The 22,968-nt window shown below is 36.4% G+C and overlaps 3 protein-coding genes across 3 annotated transcripts in view; all 3 read left to right on the top strand.

Moving 5' to 3' along the window:
• The first annotated feature begins 117 nt into the window (after window positions 1–117).
• Window positions 118–13,838, top strand: LOC114524628 (cohesin subunit SA-2-like). Its single transcript, XM_028545771.1, has 43 exons — window positions 118–218; window positions 796–848; window positions 955–1,085; window positions 1,157–1,280; window positions 1,424–1,531; window positions 1,630–1,726; window positions 2,248–2,324; window positions 2,502–2,555; window positions 2,667–2,817; window positions 3,204–3,271; window positions 3,491–3,574; window positions 4,045–4,118; window positions 4,349–4,414; window positions 4,693–4,750; window positions 5,049–5,147; window positions 5,505–5,584; window positions 5,718–5,863; window positions 6,206–6,279; window positions 6,445–6,504; window positions 6,650–6,799; window positions 7,061–7,153; window positions 7,362–7,451; window positions 7,820–7,879; window positions 8,005–8,073; window positions 8,236–8,313; window positions 8,494–8,573; window positions 8,752–8,827; window positions 8,975–9,055; window positions 9,511–9,603; window positions 9,913–9,970; window positions 10,212–10,331; window positions 10,590–10,720; window positions 10,909–11,010; window positions 11,119–11,190; window positions 11,286–11,368; window positions 11,486–11,638; window positions 11,851–11,969; window positions 12,078–12,146; window positions 12,249–12,507; window positions 12,754–12,876; window positions 13,016–13,100; window positions 13,355–13,438; window positions 13,634–13,838. The coding sequence occupies exons 2-43, from the start codon at window positions 819–821 to the stop codon at window positions 13,664–13,666; spliced, it is 3,942 nt and encodes a 1,313-aa protein (XP_028401572.1). The 5' UTR covers window positions 118–218; window positions 796–818; the 3' UTR covers window positions 13,667–13,838.
• A 2,270-nt stretch (window positions 13,839–16,108) lies between these two features.
• LOC114524414 (solute carrier family 22 member 16-like) overlaps window positions 16,109–22,968 on the top strand; it is a 31,616-nt gene continuing 24,756 nt past the window's right edge. The window contains exon 1 of the mRNA XM_028545479.1: window positions 16,109–16,487. The gene's annotated coding sequence lies outside the window, so the exon portion shown is untranslated. The remainder of the gene's footprint in view (window positions 16,488–22,968) is intronic.
• Window positions 16,833–22,282, top strand: LOC114524419 (solute carrier family 22 member 7-like). Its single transcript, XM_028545488.1, has 4 exons — window positions 16,833–17,394; window positions 19,695–20,012; window positions 20,380–20,608; window positions 20,887–22,282. The coding sequence occupies exons 2-4, from the start codon at window positions 19,719–19,721 to the stop codon at window positions 21,087–21,089; spliced, it is 726 nt and encodes a 241-aa protein (XP_028401289.1). The 5' UTR covers window positions 16,833–17,394; window positions 19,695–19,718; the 3' UTR covers window positions 21,090–22,282.

Here is a 22,968-nt window from a genome sequence, read left to right as displayed (position 1 = left end):
AACTAAAGGGTAACTAAAGGACAACTAAAGGACAAGTAAAGGAAAACTTAAGAATTAAATTATAAATTAATTGTGCAGCTACTGCAGTATGGCGTGAACGAACTCGCGTGGCGCGTGTTCCCGCGAAAAGTTCCCGCTAAATTGACGAGGGCGCCAAAGCCAAAACAAAACTACAAAGTGGCCTGATTCGATGACATACAGTAGAATGCTAAAAGAAGGTTTGTAGAATTGAAAAGTTGCGTATTTTAATAAAATTTATTAGTGATAATTTATTTTGAAAGCATTTAATTTAGACTTCAGGAGAAATATCGTAGTTCTGTTCAAAATGGAATACCCAATATCTTTCTTTCAATGCAGATTTCAGTTTCTAGACAGCCACATCTACCACATATTTATTTGAGTATTTGTCGACCTATCACTTCACTACAATGTCCGAGATATTGTTAGCTTACTAAAATTGCAATATTATTGTAAATTATTTACTGGCCAGACTGATTATGTAATGCAGTATTATTGACTTTTGAAAGTCAAATTTTGGTCTGTATATGCTCTATAACTTTTCCCTCACACAAAGATCATTGTTTGCCAGTTTTAACTGTTCCCCATTTGCGCACATAGCCTTTCACTACATATAAAAAAAAATTAACTTTTCCCATGAAATAGTAACAGTAACACCCTTTTCTGCCTTTCCACATATTGCAGCCTTTCTTAGGAGTGCGGAAGGAAAGGTACTAAAAAAAGAAAGCATTTGGGTAATGCTGCATCCAACACTGCTTGTCTGTTGCATTTTTATAGCTTAAGGTTTTTGATAGAAAAAGATGATGGATACAACTGATGATACAGCTGAGGTTTGAATTTGGGATAGATGTATTTTATGAAAACTTGTAATCAAATTCATTAATATAGTACATTGTATATTTTGCATATCTATGGTTTTTGTCATCTCTGTTTCAGGAATTACAAAGTCCACTCCGTAAAAGTTCAAGAAAGAAGACTCAAACCTCGCATTATGGGCATGAAAGTCCAAACTTTACCAGTCCTTCAAGTAGCAATCCTGACAAGTCACAGGAATCAGATATAACAGAGTAAGTTCTTGTTGACAATATGTTATTCAGAGTGTTACCATATGTGATGTAACTATTATACTGTATTATAGGTTCAAACCAACAGAAAATAGCGATAATGCTAATGTTGAAAGCAGTGATGATGATCTGCCATTGAGTCAATATACCCCTGAGAAAGGAAAAAAGAGAAGTGCAAAGACTTCAAAAAAGTTACCTGTAAGTTATTTTGATAGGTTCTCACAACATGATCTTGTGGATAAAAATACTTAATAATAATGGTAAACGACATTTTAATTAATGGATCAAGTATATTTAAGAGATTATGATTTGGTTTGATTGTCATAATGATTTTTAAATAGTCTGCAAAGAAATTGAAAACAAAGAGAAAAAGTGGAGCTTTACCTGAAACCTTTCCTGAAAAAGGCTCAATGTTTGATATCATAAAAGGTGGAAGGGATGCTTTGCAGGTATCATAATGATGATAGAAATTATTTGTAGCCTTGAACAATTTATTTTAATTAAATATTCATTCATATAACCCAATGTTTTCATTTTTACTATTTAGACTGTGGTTGATGACTGGATTGAAAGCTACAGTAACGATCGGGAATCAGCAATGGTAGATCTGATTCAGGTTGTCATACAATGTTGTGGATGTAAAGGTATAGTATATATACATATTTATACTATATTTGAATTCAGTTTTAGAGCTAGGTGATCGACCAATGCCTGAATAAAGTGTGTTTACACTATCAGAAATTTAGTTCAAATCTGAGCATAAGCCATTCCCCAATCGAGCAGGGTACTGGGTCTAGTTGCCAACTGTGAAGCATCTATGGAGTGTTTGGAAGGACAGAAAAAAAAATTTGTAATAATTTGTCCCTACAAACAGTCCATAGATGCTCGCTGGTTTGCAACTAGACCCAGTACCCTGCTCGATTGGGAAATGGCTAGTTGGCAGGCAATGTATAGCATAAAGACAGAGTTTTCCTAATGTTAAGTACTTTCACCATTTATAGCCTATTAGACTTAAAAAATTTGTAGCCAATTTCTGCAGTTAAATTTTCATAATTCATCTAAGTGATGTGTGTAATTTATGTCAGGTAATTATGGAAACAGTTACAGTGTTATTATAACAGGGTAATTTCAGTATTTTGAAGAGTTCTATATTGTTATTTGTCAGGAACTGTCAGTGAAGACATGCTGGAGGAGGAGGAAAATGTGAATGCCATAAGAAAACTGACTGAAGAATTTGATGAGGTAAAGTAGGTTCATGTAAGGTTAAGTCAATCAAGTGGCAATGGAACAAAAAAATATTGAAAATCAATTAGGATACTGTAGTTGTATACTAGTATTTGCAAGCTCAGAATTGATATCTTATGTAGTTTACATGTGGTGATTCAAATGATAATCAAAAGCGTGTTTCCTTTTTCATAGGATACCCATGAATATCCTCTCACCATGTCTAGGCCAGAGTATAAGAAATTCAAGGTACAGATGAGGGCAAAATAGACCTCATTCATGTTATGACTCAAATGTCCTTCATGATTCTTCATTTTCTGGCAACTATTTTCTTTAAAAAAGCGACGTTTTCTCTTCCAGCACAATTTCTGCGAGTTTATCGGCGTTTTGATAGAACAATGTCAGCACAGCATTGTCTATGATGATTACATGATGGAGAAATTAATCTCCTGGCTTATCAGTTTATCAGATTCTCAAGTGCGGGCGTTTCGACACACGAGCACTTTAGCAGGTAAAGAGCGTGAAGAGTTCGGTCCAAGAAGCACGCATTACTGTAGCTGCTATAGCTACGTGATTTTACATAACACAATGCAAGTTCAGACTGTTCAGAGTTGTAAAATGAGCAATTTAAATATAACAATTTAATTATAACAAAATATGTTATTAAAACTAGGAACTAAGCGGAGACAAATTAACAGGGTAGGATCTAGCACTACCCATGTTTCCTGGGTAGTGCTAGATCCTACCCTGAAATAACGTGACAGTGGTGTTATATATTATAGAAATTTTAAAAACACTTTTATTGGCGGCCAGAATAGCCAAATTCCACCTTTTGTTCTGTGAACTTGTTTCAAATGTGAATTACTGTGTTGTTATTGTTTTTGTTTATTTCAAAAGGAATGAGATTAGTGGCAGCGCTGATACAGATTGCTTTAAAAGTCAAGGTCGAATATGATAATACCGAGGTATGAAATGATCCTATAGTGACTTCCTCTAGCATCACGTTTCATTACTGAACCAAATACAATTGAAAACACACATCAGGCGGACACACTTCTTGTGTCAAAGTATCGCACTCGTGACGGTTATGCAGGAATTTTTTTTCAATAATAACTTGTTCGTCGTATACAAGCAAAGCTTATATTTCGTTATGGTTGATATATGCTATAACAAATTCATTTCAGCGTCAACTGCTTAGCGAGAAGGGAAAGAGTGTGTCAAAACGTGGAGTTCAAAAAATGGAAATGCTTCAAAACAAGAAGGATCAGGTAAAGTTGTCAGTCGATCGCGAATCTATATCGACTCGACTTACTATTTTGCTATTTTAGACTCAGATTTAGTGTCATGATCATGATGGGCTTATACCCGGGGGAAGGGGAGGGGGAGGGCTTGTGCGTGGTGGGGTTATAGGTGGAGGTATTACTCTTTCTTAACAGGGAGTGCACTGTGCGTCACTTGGGCTTCTCCTTCACGTGCCCTTTGTTACAGTTCACTGATCTGTCTTGAGCGCATGTAAACTGATTTGTGCAAAACTAAATTGTACGTGGCGTTTGATATTCTGTTCACGGACGAATTCGCCAAAGTCTACATTTTATTGTTCTGCATATTCTCTCACATGTGTTTTACAATATGAAATGAATGTACTGTGAGATTTTTACATGGAAGGAAAGTCTTCTGTTGTGAAATTGAATTTCTCACTTTACGGTGTTTGATGGTGGCGTTATTTTCTGTAATTTAGCTGCGGGATAATACTCATGCGTTGGAAGAGTACATGAACTTCATTTTCCAAGGCATATTTGTCCATCGCTACAGGTAAATACTTGCGGTGATTGAAGGTGACCTTCTTTGTAGAGTTGTGACTTCATGTCTTTACAACGGTTCGTCTTGGAATGAATAGGCTAAAAACACATCCTTTCCTCTCCCTATAAATGACTTGTACTAGCAAAGTGAACTGTTCACTACTTTCTGTTCTTACATATCTGGCCAAAATACACTACATAGTCGACTGTCCATTAACGTTTGGTTCCGTGTTGTATTTCTAGGGACAGTCGGCCAGAGATACGATCTCTTTGTATTTCCGAGATTGGAACATGGATGAAAGAATACAGGTCGGTAACACTAATGGAGTCTGAATCCAACATAGCGGGAAATGTCTCTCTTGGGAAATGTTTTATGAACCCCCTAAAGAACGCATGCACAGCACCTTTTCATACCAGGCTGGCATTGCCAGCCCAGCTAATACATTGAACCTGCTTCTCAGGCTAGACCAGAAGAGTCTGCATCCAACATGGCGGCAAATACATTGAACTGATCCAGCTAATACATTGAACCTGCTTCTCAGGCTTGACAAGGCGTTAACAATGCATTAATATTTTTCTCGTTACAGCAATTACTTTTTGTCTCACAAATATTTAAAGTACGTAGTGTGGACACTGCATGATAAGGTACTCGTATGATTTTACATTCCTATTTATATGACAAAATTATATTATTAGAATTTCCGTGCCTCAGCACTCCTGCTATGAACCTATGCTAGTGCATTAGGCAACGAATTTTTGTCGGTTTATAATTTTGACGAATTGAGTTCGGTGTGGGCAGGCGTCCAGATTTTAGCAAGGGTTAATTTCAATTGTTTTCGGGACGCCTTAGGGCACTCGGGTCTTCAAAGTTAACAAAGTGTTAAAGGTATCAGAAACTTTGATTGGCATGTTCATATTGTATTATGTGATATCTGCTGTGTAGGATGGTGACGTTCGTTTTCATGCCTTGCAAACGCTCCATAAACTTTATGAAATCGAGGAATTCCTTACTCAACTGGAACCTTTAACATCCCGGTTCAAGGTAATAATATATTTAAATACGCACAGTTACGAATGCATGAAATGACGTGCTGTACTGTAGTATGAACATACGCCATAGGTCTTTAGTTCTTGGTGCATGTGCACATTACGTCATCTTAGCCCTGTTGGATTTTGCAAATATGTACCGATATGGAAGTTTGTTATAATGTTCTGATAATTGACATATTGAAGGCCAATACTGTACTAATACTTGAGTACGTTATTTATTTCAAAGAAAATAGTTAATTTTTTTATATGAGAGATACTTGCCCTGACATGGCTTACAATTAGCTAAAATTAAAGTTGTTTTCGCTGCCAGTTAATGTGTGTTTTTAATTTTTCTCTTGTTGATCAACAGGGACGAATTGTTTCAATGACACTTGACGTAGAACACACGGTTACCGTTGTTGCCATTAAGTTGGTCGCATTGTTATATCGGTATGTCGATCCATGCATATGTTATATCTAATATAGATATATTACACGACGTTCAAAGCCAAACGCCGTTCCCTCCTAACTGTTTGATGTGTATAGTACAAGGAATTTTATCAAATAATAATTCATGCTATAGTTATCACGAGCTGGATGAAGAAGATTGCCAACAAGTAGAACAGTTAGTGTTTTGCAGTCATCGACAAGTGGCTCATGAAGCTGGGTCGTTTTTGAATGAAAGACTTCTAGCTGAGGCAGAAAGTAGCAGTCCAAGCAAGAAGAAAGGTTGCTTTCTATACACATCATTCCCGTGCTTTGTTGCTTGTAGAACAAAAGGAGTATTTCTCTGTATACGGAAAAATACATCCAGTATAAGACGATAGCTTGGAAGTAAATGCCTCTGCCGAGCAGATGGGGGGGGGAGGGGGGGCTTAACCCGTGTTCTCGTGATTTTAATATTGATGTAAGGGACAAAATTATTTTTATATTATAAGGGACAAAACAACATTTCTGTTTCGAAACAGTCCTATATGTGATCTAAAACTCACCCACTTTAGTATTTTACAATGGTGCATGAATTAGAATGATATAAACCAGAACACTTTTTTACTTTTGACAATGTTACAGCGTCAAAGAAATCAGAAATTCAACGTAAGGCTGAATATTTTAAGAAACTTATAAGCTTCTTTGTAACAAGTCAGGTGAGTGAAGTACACTAGTAAACCGTACAACACTGATCCTTACTATACATAGCTAATACAGCCTCTTCTTATCATCCAATGCTTTAATGTATTGTCTTCCGAAATACTCGGTCTTACGTGTATGTTGTCTTTGAGGCACATGTACTATACTTGTCCTCTGTTTAGATTCACGATCATGCGGCGTACTTAGTGGACAGTCTTTGGCAACACTGCGATTTGTTAAAGGTGCGCTATTTCGACTGATATGCGTCTCTGAATAACACAAGTTCGAATATAGCCTTTTTTGTAGCTTTATGCAGTTGAAATAAGTTTGTTTTTCCTATATCTCTATACAAATTTCACAAAGTTTTTCCGGTTTATAAATATTAAGGATTGGGACATCATGACAAGCATGTTATTAGATGATAAAACCGGAGAAGGTTTATCAGATGACGAGGAATCTGCTTTGATTGAAATAATGACGTGTTGTTGTCGTCAAGCCGCTACAGGACAGGGCCCACCTGGTCGCTTGGTAAAGCGGGTAAGCACAATACTATTATAGTAAAATACTGTCTGTATGAATGCAACCAAACATGCACGAGTTTGATTATCGAGGGTCCATCTGAACCTTTGCAGCTAGGTAGCTGTTCGATCGGTTTCCTTCCTATCTATCCATAAAAGCATGCATCCATTCTCAGTCCAACCATTTTTTATCCATTCGTTCATTGTTTTCATTTTTTCCAATCCATCAAGAGTTTGAATGTCCTTTTATGATCGTATCAAATGGTTAATTTCAATGTAGTTACTTAGCACGAAGGAAAAGAAGACAATTGTTAATGATAAACAGGAAATGAGTGGTCATTTTATGGTACAACTTCCTCTTCTCTTGGGCAAGGTACGCGCGGTATACCTATATATTGACCTACCAGATCGAAATAATTTATAATTGCTTAAATATGCCTAATTAATTTAGATCTTTCTAGTTTTTAATACTGTAGTAAATGTTCTTCTAATACTGCATCAGTCTGCATGCATATTTAAAGCAAGTAATAATAAATTAACTAAACAAAAATCAACTAAACAATCCCTTGTTTTTGTTTCAGTATGGAACTGATTTGCCTAAAGCTGAAAACCTTATTACCATTCCTCAATATTTTGATCTCGAGGAATTTACGCAAAGTAGACTCAGTCAGGTAAGACTCGTTCATGCAGTAAATGCCAATTATCAATTAAGCTACTTCTTAAAAAACATAAATATGCGTGCATGAAATATTAACTTTAACAAAGTCATAATGAAGATGTTCTGCTTTTCTCCATCTTTGTTATGATAATTTCTATATAAACTGTGTATTTATAATGATGAGTTCATATCAAAATTACTAACTTAAATCAAGGATTTTTTTCCGCCTACAGTATAGGCAAACTAGCTGCTTTTCAAAGAAAATGAATATTAGTTAAGAGTTCTAAGTGAACGAGTTGCCTGCTGTCTCGATTATTACTAATACACATGCACCCGATGATTAGCTTTAATGATTATTGGAACATATGCAATATATTTTAGCACTTTGAAGAACTTCTTGATCAAATTGATGATTTGGTGCAGAAAGGACCCGAAACATCGGTAAGGTCCTTCTAGCAAGTGTTTTAATATTTGTTGGGGACCCCCATCAGCCATTATGAGATAAAATATGTAAGGCTATTAAGAAACATAAAATTGTTGGTGATAAAAATGGTATATTTTTACAGTTACTTGAAGAATGTGCTAAAACATACCGAGTTCTAACAGACAATGAACTTACACTGAAGAGCAAAGCGGTAAAAATTGAACTTTTTATGAAATGTATTGGGCCACTAACTGGCATTTTTTAAAACAGAAAATAGAAGACATAAAATATGTGTATACAGTACGTGCATGGCAAACCTATCACGGCTGCATGGTTGACCATCCGTACTCATCATCGCATTTCTTTACTGCAGGAAGTAGCTAGGAATAAACTCATCGATAGCATTGTGGAGTTACTCAAAGAAGGATTGCAGAACTTCAACCCAGACCGTGTAAGTATACGGTATATACCCAGACCGTATAAGGTTTCTCAAAAGCTCATTTTTCGAGAGCCTCATTTTTTGACCTGGTGATGTACAGTTTTTTCTAGGCAGTTGCGATACATCGATATTTTTCTGTATCGCAACTGCCTAGTTTTTTCATATTTTAACTTATTGCCCCTGGAAATACAGGGAAATGCCGACGACGAGGAAGGAAATGATGATGCATATGCTCTGGAAGTTAATCTGAGAAGAATTGCTGCCTTTTTTAGGTACGTGCTTGCATGTACAAAAAAAAATTAAATCTGTTACAACTTGGTTAGTTTTGTTAATCAGTTTATCCGGCACAAGTGTGCTTCCCTTCCCCCCGTTTTTTTCTGTATATAATACTCTTTCTAAATGCTGCAATGCCAATAAAAATAATTATTCATTGAAACAATCCAAATTTAGATTTCACGATCTTGGGGCATGGGAACTTTACGATACACTTAATGAAATTGCAAGAATGAGCAAAGTGTCAGTTGAGGTAAAAATAAATTTTTGTGAAAAAATGAAGTGCTTTATTTGCATTATATTTCTGATTCCATTTTCATAGATCAAAGTAATTTAGGCACTATAGCATTAAAGCATTATACTTAAATTAAAGCATGCATGCCTGCATGTTTTCTTATAGGTGTGCTCAAATGCGCTCAATTCTTTAGAGATGTGTTTATTATGGGCTTTTAAGGCAATGAAAGAAAAATCTCCAAACAAGGTATGATTAAGTTTTTCTATATGCGCATGTCTTGTAGAAAACCTCACATGCAATATAGCTATAGCACCATGTACATTTGTCTTTTAAACTTTACTTTAACAAATACGAATCAAGGTAATTTAATCTGGTTTACACTAGCTACATGTAAGTGAAATATTGAAGTGATTCATAAATCACTATATAGTTGTATAGATGGGGCTAAATCAACCTGACCCTATGATCCCTTATGAACCCATTCTCTTCTTCCTTATGTATTTGACACGAATTTGGGGAATTAGGAATTGGGAATATGAAAAACTATAATTAGCTATATCCAGTACATTTAGGAATGTCCGTCATTGACTGTTATATTAATTTTACAGGTTATTTGATATAATCTCCTGTAAAAGAAACTTGTACTCTAAGGCATCTTGCAGAAGAAATATATTGGAGTAACATTTCTTTTTCTGTTCCAGCGTCATATGAGAACTTTGAAACATCGTGTGGATGAGTTCATGAATTTATGTAGTAGTCTTTTAGAAAAAGATTTTGACGAGCTTGGAAGGCAGGTAAGCTTTACAGCGATATGATATGCTGAAAATGATGTAAAAGGCAGTGTCAGTACCTTGTATATGCTTCTCTAGAATTTTGTGCATATGAAAAAATTCTACTCCCATTTTGTGCATTGGAGTTTGTGTTATTGTTCTTTGTGTTCTAATCTGGTATACTCACGCATTATTACATAACAACATACATTATAATTTTCTGAGCAGCTCGTGCATGTAACCAAGGACAACGGCCGCCCTGGCCTCCCCCCTCCCCCTCTCCTTGCAAGACCGTATGCCGATTCCAACCCTGTGTTTGATTTATCGTTTTAGGCGTTTTTGTGTGTTTGTGATATTATCGTTATATTCGCTAAACAACTTAATAACAATTGTAAGTGTACCATTGAACTTTATACTGGTGTGTATATGCATGCATGTGGTGGTTTATAAACCTCCTAACTGCATTCTACAGTTGGTAAAACTTTAAATTGTTAGTGCTTGATTGGACAATACTTTCGTTCTGACTATATATGGTTAAATGGTAACTAGCTTTTTTATACAACTGCCCCCACTGAGATGTTTAGTGTAAAATATCAGAGGTTATTCATTTTTTTATTACTTGTTTGTAACAGATCCATCATTGTCTTCACTCGTATACGTACCCAATGACGTATTCCAAGAGAACTGTGTAACATTCGCAACACGTTACGCGTTCTCGGACCTCAACGTCGAGCAAGAAAGAGAGGATGAAGGTACAGTATCTACGTAGATCCATGAACGATGCCATGTAAGACGCCAGTGCTTGATAGACATACCTTTCACTTTTGCATAGTTTTATCTGCATGATTTGTTAATCACGTCTATATCAACGCTGAACATCTGGAAAATTTTTGTTTTTATGCATGAACGTTTTCATGCAAACATATGTACATGTACAGTATGTACCATTAGGTGTAGTCATTGACAGACAAGTTTATTTCATCCATTCTGAATTCTATATTCTGTTTCAGATGAGAACACGGAAAGTGAAGTGCAAGAATTAAACAATAAGAGAGTTGTGTTGTCTGGATTATGTAAACTTTTCGCATACAATATATTCGACATGCATCGAGCTTCAGAGGTGTTCTCAAAATTTATATCGGTATGTTCAGCAACTCAGTCTTTCTGGTTCTTAAGAGATGGTAATATTTCGCCCCCAAATCAACGATAAAACATGGCGAATTTGCACGTTTGAAGACGTAAAGCATTTCTGGCCATTTTGTACAGCCGATAACCATTCTTATTGTATAACCTATAAGTATACTTATCTCTTGCATTTTATTATTGTAGGCATTTGGGAATTTTGGTGATATCATTAAACATACCATGTCAAAATGCAGAGAAATAAATATAGAATATTATACCAAAACCATAGTGTTTACACTATTTGAGGTGAAGTATACAGCAATAGCCTATTATTGTATCTAAAATGTATATACTAGTTCAATCAGAGTATGTAGCGCAGTCTCTAAATCACACGCGTAATCTCGATCTTTATAGGAATACAAAGAGCTTTGTAACAATGAAGACCGTTCACCGGACAAAACCTCAGAGGAATACATTGCCCTAAAAGTATGCAATAGTTGTGGCCCTTATCGATATACGTATAGTTTGGTAAAAAAGGAAATAATGAAACATGGATAGAAATATTCACTTTTCTTTTCTAGGAACTTGCAAGAAGACTCGCGTTAACTTATGGCATTGAACTAACTAAAGAACCAATTCGCAAAGCGATGATCAATTTACACAGGTTTCGATATAAACACAGTACAGTACAAGACCATGCCAACTGGGTGGCAACGCGGAAAACGTGATGTTTCACAGAAAATGGTTACTTTGCAATTAACATAAATCTTCTTATTTTTAGAGCGGGTATTTTACTTAGCTTAGAACGAGATGTCGCAAGTAACAAAAATAACGAGCATGATGAGAATACAGACATCCTTTTACCATATATCGGGTTTTTTGATATAATAAATGAATGTTCTTCAAGATTGATATCTCAAGATAAGAAAGCTGTGTAAGTACTACTGAAATTTGTGAAATGCATAAGATACCAAAAGCACGGGACATTTCAGAGCCGGGGTTGCATAAAAACACTTAAATATTTCAAATAATTTGTATATTTGTAACATGCAATTCATTTCATGTGTCGTATATAACCAACGAATACAGTTTGTAATGATTTTTCAACTGCAACCACGTATAAACGTTGTTCTTTTTTACTTTCAGCTTAAAGATTCTTAAGAAGCAATTAGATGATTCAAAATTAGACATAAAGGATGCAAGGGGTGATCCAGAACTGCAGTCGTTGGTGTCATACTATAAGACCATACTGGAAGGAAGTCAAGGTGAGCATGCAGTACTCATGTCTATGGCAGGAGCTGAGCCTGGCTGAGCAACTCCAATGTTCAGTAACTAAAACATAGACCTATTTAGGGAAACACTTCTCTTTTCAGGCACTGTTGCGAAAGCCACAAAAATGCGTCCAGTGCCTCAAAAGGCGAAGAGGAAGCTATTGGTGGAAGGTAGGTAGTAAAAGTACTTGTATCCTGTAGTTCTGTATGAATGTATGCACGAGATATGATCGACGAATGATCGGGTTGTTTTTTCCTTGAATCGTATAACAGAGGTGTCATCGACAAGAAAAACCCCAGCAAAACGAAAATCAGGCGCGAAAGATCAAACCAGTCCTCGAGAAATCGATGAAGAACAGCCACCTTCGGGTGAAACATCACCTGTACCAAGGGAACAGCCACCTTCGGGTGGAACATCACCTGTACCAAGGGAACTACAAGACGATGACACTCGACAACAGACTAAGAGAAAACGAAGCGTTAGGTCAGATGAAACCCACGAAGAAGAAAACAGTGAAGATGAATTTCAAGAGTAAGTTTATCAAAAATAAATTGAATTAAATTGACCCTCATATATCTGAATTTACCTCTACAACCAGGTAAATAGTAAGTTTCCTTTATGTTAAGTAATTTTATTTATTTTTGTCGAGAATTAAATTTCCTGATCATCACAGTAAAACATGACGAACATTCATTCTCCAAATTAATTTCCGTACAAATTAATCATTGTATCTATATCATATGTACATCTCATCCATCGCTGGTGAATATTTCTTAGACCCAACAGCGTTAAAGCTTCCTCTCAAGCCTCGTGGGTTGCAAGTCAACCAAAGAATAAACGTTCAGCCAACCATTCCAGAGTTAGCTATGGGAACAACACCAAAGATGATAGTCGATTTAGGTAATTTATCCTAAAGTCGCTAAGCAATACGTATAACCATGCACCCGATTTTTTACAGTATCTTAATATAATTATATTTGAATGGATGCGAGAATGTAAAGATTAAGATTGATGAATTATATTTATGGCATCTACACAGACCTCTCTTAGAAGAAGAGGAAGAGGAAGAAGAAGAGGAGTTTATCGATGACGAAAAAAGATCGAGTCCTGTTGAATCACCTAAGGTATTACAAAATTTCGCACGAGATGTTAGATAGTTTAAACTTCACGTCACACTGACTCCGAGCTAGAATAATCAATCATATGGTATGTAGTTACTTGATTTGCATGCTCTTATCATTTAATCGTGCATGGGTCCAAAAGATACGTTCTTTCACAATCATATATGCACCTTCGTCTGTCGTCCTTATTTACTGCAGCTTAGTTGTAGCATGCATGCTGTATTTAAAAATGTTATACTTTACTTTGTTCAATTCAGCCAAAAACGCCACCCCGTAAGCGGACGAAGCGAGACCTTCCGGAAGAAATTTTCGAAGAGTCACCAGCACCTCAGTCGCAGTCGGTAAGTAGCTACTGACCTTATATCGTCCTGACAAAAGTACCGGCTTTAGTATGACTAATTTATTTTTCACTTTCATCACGCGTGTTTCATATAACCGTAGGCAGTTCGGATTATATGTTGTTTGTTGTGCTAAAAATGTGCGGTATATTCAATTTATGAATCATATATATAACCTTTTAATTACTTTTATTCAAGGACGAAGAGATGCCATCTGGTTTAAATGTATGAAAGATACTTTATATATTTAATTCGGTTATGATATACAGTTCTGTTTTTATTGTACAGTTATCACACTTTGAGTAAATAACGTTATCTTTACTATAGTTTAGTATATGTTGTGGAAAAGGCCTTCCACCAAGGTTTTAAGAATTTTAAATAAAAGATGAGTTCGTTGGGAAAATTTGTTGGAGTACTTTGATGGAAAACATATATACAAAACGTGCCTTCATTTATAGGGTACATCACTGTACATGGCGCATGACAAGGCGTATTGGCGTATGACCTGTGCGATTTGCGAAAAGTGGTATTCTTGTTTCTTGTAATTGTTTTTATGCTCGCATGCACCAACCTTCCCCACCTTCCAGATACCTAGTTTTTTAGAGTTTTTCTATGTGCATGTCCTGTCACCGCCGTCGAACATGAATGACTTGATCACGACAATCCATTTTTGTATCTGCGAACGCAGATATAATGCTATCGTGCGCGTACCGTACCGTACCGTGTGTTAGCACATAGCCATTCAGCGATGCGCTTATATAATTAGCCAATCAGCGATTAGCTCATTACGGCTCACACCATGAGTCCATAACCTAAAGCATGCAGAAAATATAAACATATACTCGTGACTCGCTATTGCAATTTTGGCTTCAAGAAATCTTTTTCTGTGTTTTTTATTTTATCCAAGTTTTTCTGAACATGGAAACTTATCCGCTTGATGTAAATAGTCAATCTTTTCGGAGATCGAAACAATTTCTTCTGAGACGATTAACGAGACCTAAAGAAATTCACCAGCGAACCATTATACAATATACATTTGTATTGTATAGATAATAAAGGTGTATAAATTCAGATCACTATACGCGTAGCTGCTGTTGTCGCCACCGACCGACTGTACGGAAATTGACAAAGCAGACAAATACCAAGCGATCTAGAGACCTTGCACCTTTCAGGTTGCCTTTAAAGAGAATCATCCATTTTAAATAAGATAGCTAGTAATTTCAAGCAATGTTGTTTTCAATTTGTGCCAATGCGACATATTTTTATCAATTCATTTGGATATTTAAAGTCTTTTGTCAACTTAGTAGAAAAAAACATTTATATAGTAAAAAAATCATTTTGTAATGTTTTATACAGTCACAAGATAGCAGGCAATATTGCTAGTAAACAATATCACATATCTCAAAGGAAACTAATGTTTTCAGATATTGAAAGAAATCCTGGTCCTGTTCAAAATAACAGTCCCACTAGACTGTCATCAAATGTAGTGTTAGAGCAAAGGCTGCAACGCTTTCATTATATTTAAGGCCATTTGAATTTGATGTTGGTGGTGATGGCGACTGCCTTTTTCGAGCTGGGTCTCATCGGTTGTATGGTGACCCTGATCACCATCTACAAGTTCGAGCATTTGGCATTGCTTATATGAGGGCTAATCCTGAGAGATTCATTGAAAGTAACACTGAAAACTCATGGTTAGAATACCTCAATATTATGTCCATGCAAGGGTCATGGGGTGATGCTATGATTATACAAGCTGTGGCTGATCAGCTGAAGTTAAAGCTAAAGTCATTAGTGAGACACATGAACAATTTTCTGAATCCATTATAGTACTGGGATATTCACCAACAGATCAACTTAGAGATATTTATTTAGGTCATATAGATGAGTATCATTATGTATCAACTTTGCCATCAGGTACTTCTTAAACCTGAAGACCTGAACAGTCAAATAGGAGCTCTCAGCCTAAGCAAAGAAAAACAGAATATATGAAAAAATACATGAAGGAAAAACGAGCTAATGAAATGCAGAGCCCTGATGCTAAGCAAAAGCGAAGAGCATATGCAAGGGAATATAGGAAACGCAAACAAGCCAGTGAGACCTCCCAAAACAGAGCACGTCTATATTACTGTCATGACTGACATTACTACATATTACTAAGCATATTTCCTATTGCTTGAACAGCGGTAAAAATAGTGTAGGTAATCATCAAGCCCCATGCACCAGAAGACGGGAAATTAAAAAACATGGTCAAATCCATATGGTCCATTTGCTGTCCAAACTAGATTGTTGTGAGCAGATACACGTACGCTTAGCGTACCTATTTTTTGTAAATGTCTTGACAAGTCATTTTTACACGTTTATTTCCGTATTCAAATCGCGGTCATTGTTAACTGCACACGCATAAAAAAAAATGCCATGTTGGCACTTTATGAGTACTTTATTCTCTAATCAATTTTGCAGGCCCAGAAGCCTCGTATAGCTCAGTTTTTTCGTCCATGTCCATGCTCGGAGTGATGCTCCCGCTATTTTCCTTTTCCACCGAGTGGTCAGGTGTGACTGAGTGACTCGTTCAGTAACATAAATATGCGTGCATGACCGAAATATTTAACATTGACGATGTTCTTCTTATCCAATGATGCATATCAAAATTATTTACTTAAATTAGCAGACTCATCAAGGAATTTTTCCCGCCTATGGCAATCTAGTTGCTTTTCAAAGAAAATGATTATCATATACAAGAGTTCTGAGCGAGATGCCTGCTGTCTCAATTATCAATTACATACGTTTTGATGATCAGTTTTTATTATTCATGGCATATGCAATTATATTCTAACAGTGGTGTAGCCAGCCCGACGATTTCAGTGTCCCGCTTCGAGTTATTATAATTATTTATGTCTTTAGAAGTCTATTGTTTACACAGTAAGTGAACACGAAAATATTAGCATAGCGGGACAATCCACAGACTGGCTACGCTACTGTATTTTAACATTTTGCCTTTAAAGAACTTCTTGATCAAGTGGATGATTTGGTGCAGAAAGTACCTGAAATATCGGTAAGGTCCTTCTGGCAAGTGTCTTAATATTTGCTTGGCCCGTCAGCCATTATGAGATAAAAGTAAGGTAACTAAGAAACATAAATTGTTGGTGATAAATATTTGACGTATTTAATGTTTTTACAGCTACGCATACTTGAAGAATGTGCTAAAACGTATTTAAACGTGGTTCCTTATAATGCTTGATGTCGTCTTCCAATAGGATGCAAATATACTTTAGGCAAATAGCTTCCTTCGTTCCTATTTAGGGCAAATGAACTCACAATGATATATCTGGGATACATATTCATATATTCATGCTGTACGTGATCGATCAATTTCCTTTCAAATCGATTGTCTTTACAGATTGTTGCGTAAATATATCAATATTTGCCCGCAGTTATCGTGCTTCCAACACCACTGTCAGCAGATTGATCATTGATCAACTCACAGTCAACTGTGCCAAATTAATTTAAAATTAATAATTTTTGAATGACAGATTGTGTCATTATGGCAAGTATATTTAAAATGTTATCTGATTACCAAAATATTAACTTTTACAATAAATTACCAAAAATTACCTCTCAATCTCATGAAAATATTACCAAAAATCTCATGAAATATTACCAAAAGGCAAGAAATAATTAAAACTACTGATAACACAACATGCGCTCCCGCAGTTTTGCATTTACCTCACCAGCTGACCAGCGGGGCGAGATTTGTTGTTTTTTTTAGGTCATTTGATATGTATTATCGTTGTTTTCAGTCGTAACACATGCCATTATGGTAACTGTATACTTTATTGTACAGACACAGTCAACGCACAACTGGTACCATTGTGAAACGCTAAAGTATCATAGAAGAATATTGAGTACTGATCATATTGATGCATTTCATGAGATTGTTCATTTGAGTTTACTAGAAAAAGGTAATTATTATGAGAAATTCTTTTGTGTGTTGAAGGCAACGAAAAAAGTTGAAGCAATGGCGTGTCTAGTGTATGTTTAGCGTAGCTATATAGATTTATTAGTATACACCCGACTATTGTCTATTACAAATCCTACATTCTGATTGGCTACTCAACCATCGTCTATTCGTGATAGTGCACGTTTGGGAAAAATTCGCTCGCGCGACCGTATAAAATTGCATTAATTAAATTATTTTTCGGTGTAATTTTGCGGTGTATCGATTATTTTCTCGAAATTAATATATCTAGGTACAGGGTGTATACTAAAACAATTAGACAACTCGCCTTCGTTGCCTATGAGCGGATAGTCAACTCAGGCTTCGCCTTCGTTGACTATTCGCTCATAGACAACTCGGACTCGTTGTCTAATTGTTAAATATAAACGTAGCTTAAATATATACAATTACATACTTTGTCCTCCATATCCCTAATTCCTTTTCATTTATGACTGTTCGGTAGTGTGACGCCCTCAATAAGGTTAACTTTACCGTTCTTCCCCACTTTTTTTGTTTATTGACCATAAACCACTCATAACCAGTATGTCGAAGGTCGAAAGAATGTCCGTTATGAATTTGAAGAAGGGAAGAGGTTCCAAATGGTGTTGACTACACGTCGCCATGATCAGTTTTCCGCGAAGTTTAATACGGCATATAATGCCACAAGACGATTAAAGTAGAAAGATCGAATTATTGTCTTCTTTGTTATTTGTTTCGATGGTTTTTCAATCAAATCAATGTAAACAATTTCGCCGTTCTCGGCATCTCGTCAAATGTACTAATCAAGAAATTTTGATGGTTTTAGTAACTACATTACATTTCAAAATTACCCACTTTTATTTAGCCTTGCAAGTCACGGTTCATACTTGTCTGTGGTCAGGGGTGCTAACCATTTACCTTGGCCTTGGGAAATCGGAAATTCCTGTCGGAAAAGCAAATGGTGTACAAGGAATTTCTAAATTTCTGATGGAAATTCCGAAATGCACCATCTTTTTTTTAAACTTTTTTAAGAACGTGAATCGGGTTGTATAAAATGGATGTGATAAAATGAATGCCTACTGGACAAATTAGCCTTTCTCACGATGACGTTTTGGGGTACTTTTAATTTTCTGAAATGGGTTTAAAATTTAAAAATTATGCTTAAACATCAAAAGCATTTTTTTTAGAATAAACAGACCATTTGAAGAATAAATTCAGCATAAAATTAAAGACAGTCACCGTTACCAAGTCTTACGCTCACGGTTTTTGAAAAAAGTACCCAAAAAATGGGGGCATATTCGTCATCGTGAGAAAGGCTAATTAGGTTGCTGCTACGCTTTCTCGCTTCAGGCCATATCAAAGTATTTTCTAATCAAGTGAAATCGGACACCAATATCGACACCTTGATTGACATTTTTATTCACGCATCGCCAAAAATGGCGCGAAGCAAGTTTGACAAGTCGACTCTTCCGCGCGTTCCCTTCCCTCGCTTTCGCGACCTCGCTACGCTCGGTCGCTCAAGCTCGCGTGTGGGTTTAAAGAGTCGACTTGTAGCAAGTCTAGCTCTGCAGCAACAACAGTCGAACCTCTATTAAGCGGCCACCCTCGGGGATCGGCATTGTGGCCGCTTACTAGAGGTGGCCACTAAATAGAGGTACGCAAATAATCGACTCTGGGCGTAGACAAAAGTCTATTTTTAATTATAAATCACGGAACACAATAGCGAATAGACTTTAGAAATACCAGGCAATTTTCTGAGAGTAAATAGAGGTGGAGACGATGGGTTGGAAATTCCATGCGAATTTCATTTTACAGGAGATGAATTTCGATCAATTGGCTAAAGGAAAAGCTTAAAAAAGAGGGTTTTGAAACGAAATAATAGCAGGAAATGAAATTTCGCATTTTTATGCCACCAAACAATGCTGTTAATTGAGGTGTAAAAGTGGCATATGTTATAACATCAAAGTTTTTTCGCATCCCGAAGAATGGTCAATGGCGCAAATTAGCTCGACTTTTATTTGGGGCTTCTTTGACAAGGTGTTGCGCCAAGTAATCCAGCAGGCTGTCCGCTTACTAGAGGTTTTTATTGATATAAAACATCACTTGGGACAGCTCTTAGGTAGCATTTGTATTACAAAAATTTCGAGACTTCGATATGTGGTGGTTAATAGAGATTCGACTGTAAAATGAAGTGATCCGCGTTTCAGTGCGGTAGTCAACTAGCGGCAATTCCAGATGTAATGGTGTGAAAATATTATTAAGATTATTTCCTTTATTCTTATGTAGACGATTATAATTCTAAACTACGAAATGGCCACTGCGATTAATAATGTTTTTGTGAAGATTGGCGAATTTCGTCAATATCAATGGTTTTTATTGACCTTGTTGGGATACGCAATAATGGCGATTTCTGCTCTACCTACAATGATAGTGTCGTTCATCACTGCCGAACCTGAATGGAAATGTGTTGAAGGTTATAAGAATAATACCGTGTGTAGATTTAACAACACAATAACGTTAACCAGTGATGATTACAAAGCCAGATGTAAAATGCCGAGGGAAGCTTGGACGTTTGTAGATGACTTCACTTCTGTAGTTACCGAGGTATAGCATTCGTCAGTCAAAAGCTTTAATACTGTATAGTAGTGTCTTTTAAGAGAAACATTAACTATGCACTATATACTTGGGTTGTGATTGCGATCATACTTATGGTTGACTATCCTGCGAACATATATCCAGAACATTGGCATGGCTACTTTACCTTACCTAATCATATAGCTGCAGTCTAAGACAGGTTTAGACGTCGAACGTTTCATGTGCCGAACCTATATAAATGTTTAAGTTCATTTGCATTTGACTCGGCACCACTTTCGGCACATAAAAAGTTCGATGTCTAAAACGGGCCTAATGGGTGTATGAGGAAGCAAGGATTGCCACTGTTTTCTTGACTAAACTTTCAATTTTTTTACAGTACGACTTAGTTTGTGATGACTCAATTCTTCTCTCCATCGCTCAATCCTGTTACTGGGTTGGAATGTTAATTGCGTTATTGGTCGGTGGTTTTCTATCAGATAAATATGGCAGAAGATTAGTTTTGTATGGTGGTTGTGCTCTTGTAGCCATCGCGACTTGCATAATGGTCTTTCCAAAGGCGTTTGTGGTATTCATTGTTTGCCGAGTCCTAATTGGTATAGGTTCAGGTAATTACGTAATTATCTGTATTTACACAAACCAGCTGTAATAAAAAATATTAGCTGCATGTTTTGATAGTAAACTGCATGTAAATCTCTTATGGGTTAAATATCTTTTCCTGTTCAAAAATGGTGAACTAGATTGCTCAGCGATCTTACATATCCTATAGTAAGCTTGGTGGAGGGTGTTATTACATGGTTGGTTTTAGTAGGAAGGGTATGGTAGTGTGCTCTGTCTTGTATTTTTAGAAGGTAACTTTATATTATGTTCTATACCTTTCATATAGGGTTCCGAAATGCTACTAGTTTCACCTTGCTTGTCGAATTCACAACTGAAAGATATCGTTCATGGATGGGTATCGGTTCTTTCATATTTTGGGCAGTTGGAATATCAGTAATGCCTTTGATTGGGTTTTTAATCCCTGCGTGGAGAATGTTTCTGCTTGCCACAGCAGTTATTGCCATCCCCATACTGTTTGTATATTGGTAGGTTTTGTGAAAGACGTTAATTAAGTTTAATAATTTCTGCTCAGTCTTTCAAGAATCATAGGCGTACGGGCGCAACTTCGTTTGGGGGAGGGGCAAAAAAAATCGTCCGAATTTTTGAATTATACAATGTGCCCGAATTATAACTTTTACCAGATTTGTAACAACAGATTTGGCGAAGCAGCGCATGTGCTTTTAAGAAAGTGTAACAAAAATAGCGAAATAGAATACAAATATGTTATATATATTACAAAATTTGGTTTTAAAAATTTTAGCTATGTAAGTTAGCTTTCAGTTTGCCCGAAGTTTCGGCTGAACTTTGCCCGAATTTCTTGATTCTCAAAATTGCCCCCCCCCCTGTCTCGTACGCCTATGTCAAGAATGCTTGTTTATTACGACGCACCTAGTCAACTTGATCACATGCGTTTAATAATACGCTTGTGGATAGGCAAACATGCAATGATGTTTTGTGTTTTATTGCATGTGAGCGTCTAAGTTTCAAGCCTCGAAAAGCTAAATAGAAAACAGGATATAGCTCTTTTACGGCAGGCCTGGCCTCACGGCTTTCCACCTCCATTTTTAAGTAAGGTCTGGCTACCTCCCTGGTTTTGTCAGATATGATTAAATTTAAATGCGTTAGTTCGACAAATTTAAATATCCCATGCACCTTTACTTTAGCAGAAATAATTTTATTGTATTCATACACAATTCCAAGTCAAAATTGCCTTCCTACCGTACCTATAAAAAGATATATTTTCAGTTAGCAACCAAATATTGCAGTTTTACTAATGTTATAGTAGGCTCTCTCCTAAAATACGCTTTTTTGCCACGATGGAATATTATAATGCAATTGTCGAAATCGGTAACACGGCACAAACGTCCATGCAACGCTATAATTATTGCAACATGCCAACATTCGCTCTGCATGAAATTGTACTACGAAAATGAGTACCACAATTTGTTTTAAACAATATATATACTGAATCATGTTTCCGAGGTGTATACGATTGAAACAGTTTTTTACTCTGAGAAGAGCGATTCAAAATTTATTTTGGATACCTTATAGCGCGCGTTGTTCATTATTTATGATTCTTATGCATTCGATATAGTATCGGTCCTTTTATCGCCATTATGATTTATGACAAGTAACGGCTAAGAAGTCAAATCACGCAAATACGTGGCGAGTTTATTTTATTTCTTTTAGGTTAGTACCAGAATCTCCTCGATGGTTGTTACTACATGGTAAGGAAGAAGAGGCCAAAAAAGTTCTTTCCAAAGTGGCAAAAATGAATAAACGACCATTACCAGATGATCTCGTGTTGCAAAAACCTGTGATAACTGAAACACGGACGAGTTTTAGGCAACTTTTCAGAAGCTGGAAAACTGCTAAGATAACATTAATTTCTTGGGATTTATGGTATGTCAAAAAGCCCCGAAACGTTAACCATAGCCATGTTTTACAAGTCCATCACTCCATCCATGTTTTACAAGTCCATGTTTTACCAGTCCAGTCCAATCCATATTCCAGTCCAATCCACAGTCCAGTCCACGTCTTACAACATGGAGGTGTGCATGCAATCACATGCTTCCAGTACAGTGCCTATCAAATTCATTGTAAACGTTTCCTAAATATTTTACTTGCGAAATTTTCTGACACAATCAGATTGGTCTATAGTTTCCTGTTTACGAATTTGCATATGGATTACACAAACCAATGCCTGATCTTTGGCAAAGTGGAATTACACACTCTGTGACCAGTAATCAACGTATTGCTCAAGAGTTTCACAGCTCCGTTACGTCATGCAGTTTTTGTTTTTTCATCTTACAGGTTTGCCAACGCTTTGGTGTACTATGGTGTGTCTTATGGTTCTGTTGATCTCGGT

Source organism: Dendronephthya gigantea, unplaced genomic scaffold (genome assembly GCF_004324835.1).
Source record: "Dendronephthya gigantea isolate DGI-Jeju-01 unplaced genomic scaffold, DenGig_1.0 000031F, whole genome shotgun sequence".
NCBI lineage: Eukaryota > Metazoa > Cnidaria > Anthozoa > Malacalcyonacea > Nephtheidae > Dendronephthya > Dendronephthya gigantea.
Note: the sequence above shows the minus strand (reverse complement) of the source record. Positions and strands in the feature narration are given on the sequence as shown.

What these genes read in the sequence shown, in the direction of transcription:
- LOC114524628 (XM_028545771.1), top strand. Translation starts at nt 819, where the DNA reads ATGATGGATACAACTGATGATACAGCTGAG. An exon ending in CAGAGTATAAGAAATTCAAG is followed by an intron (nt 2,556 to 2,666) that starts GTACAGATGAGG and finishes TTTCTCTTCCAG; the next exon opens with CACAATTTCTGCGAGTTTAT. An exon ending in AGTGAAGATGAATTTCAAGA is followed by an intron (nt 12,508 to 12,753) that starts GTAAGTTTATCA and finishes AATATTTCTTAG; the next exon opens with ACCCAACAGCGTTAAAGCTT.
- LOC114524419 (XM_028545488.1), top strand. Translation starts at nt 19,719, where the DNA reads ATGGCCACTGCGATTAATAATGTTTTTGTGAAGATTGGCGAATTTCGT. An exon ending in TCACTTCTGTAGTTACCGAG is followed by an intron (nt 20,013 to 20,379) that starts GTATAGCATTCG and finishes ATTTTTTTACAG; the next exon opens with TACGACTTAGTTTGTGATGA. An exon ending in CCTAATTGGTATAGGTTCAG is followed by an intron (nt 20,609 to 20,886) that starts GTAATTACGTAA and finishes CCTTTCATATAG; the next exon opens with GGTTCCGAAATGCTACTAGT.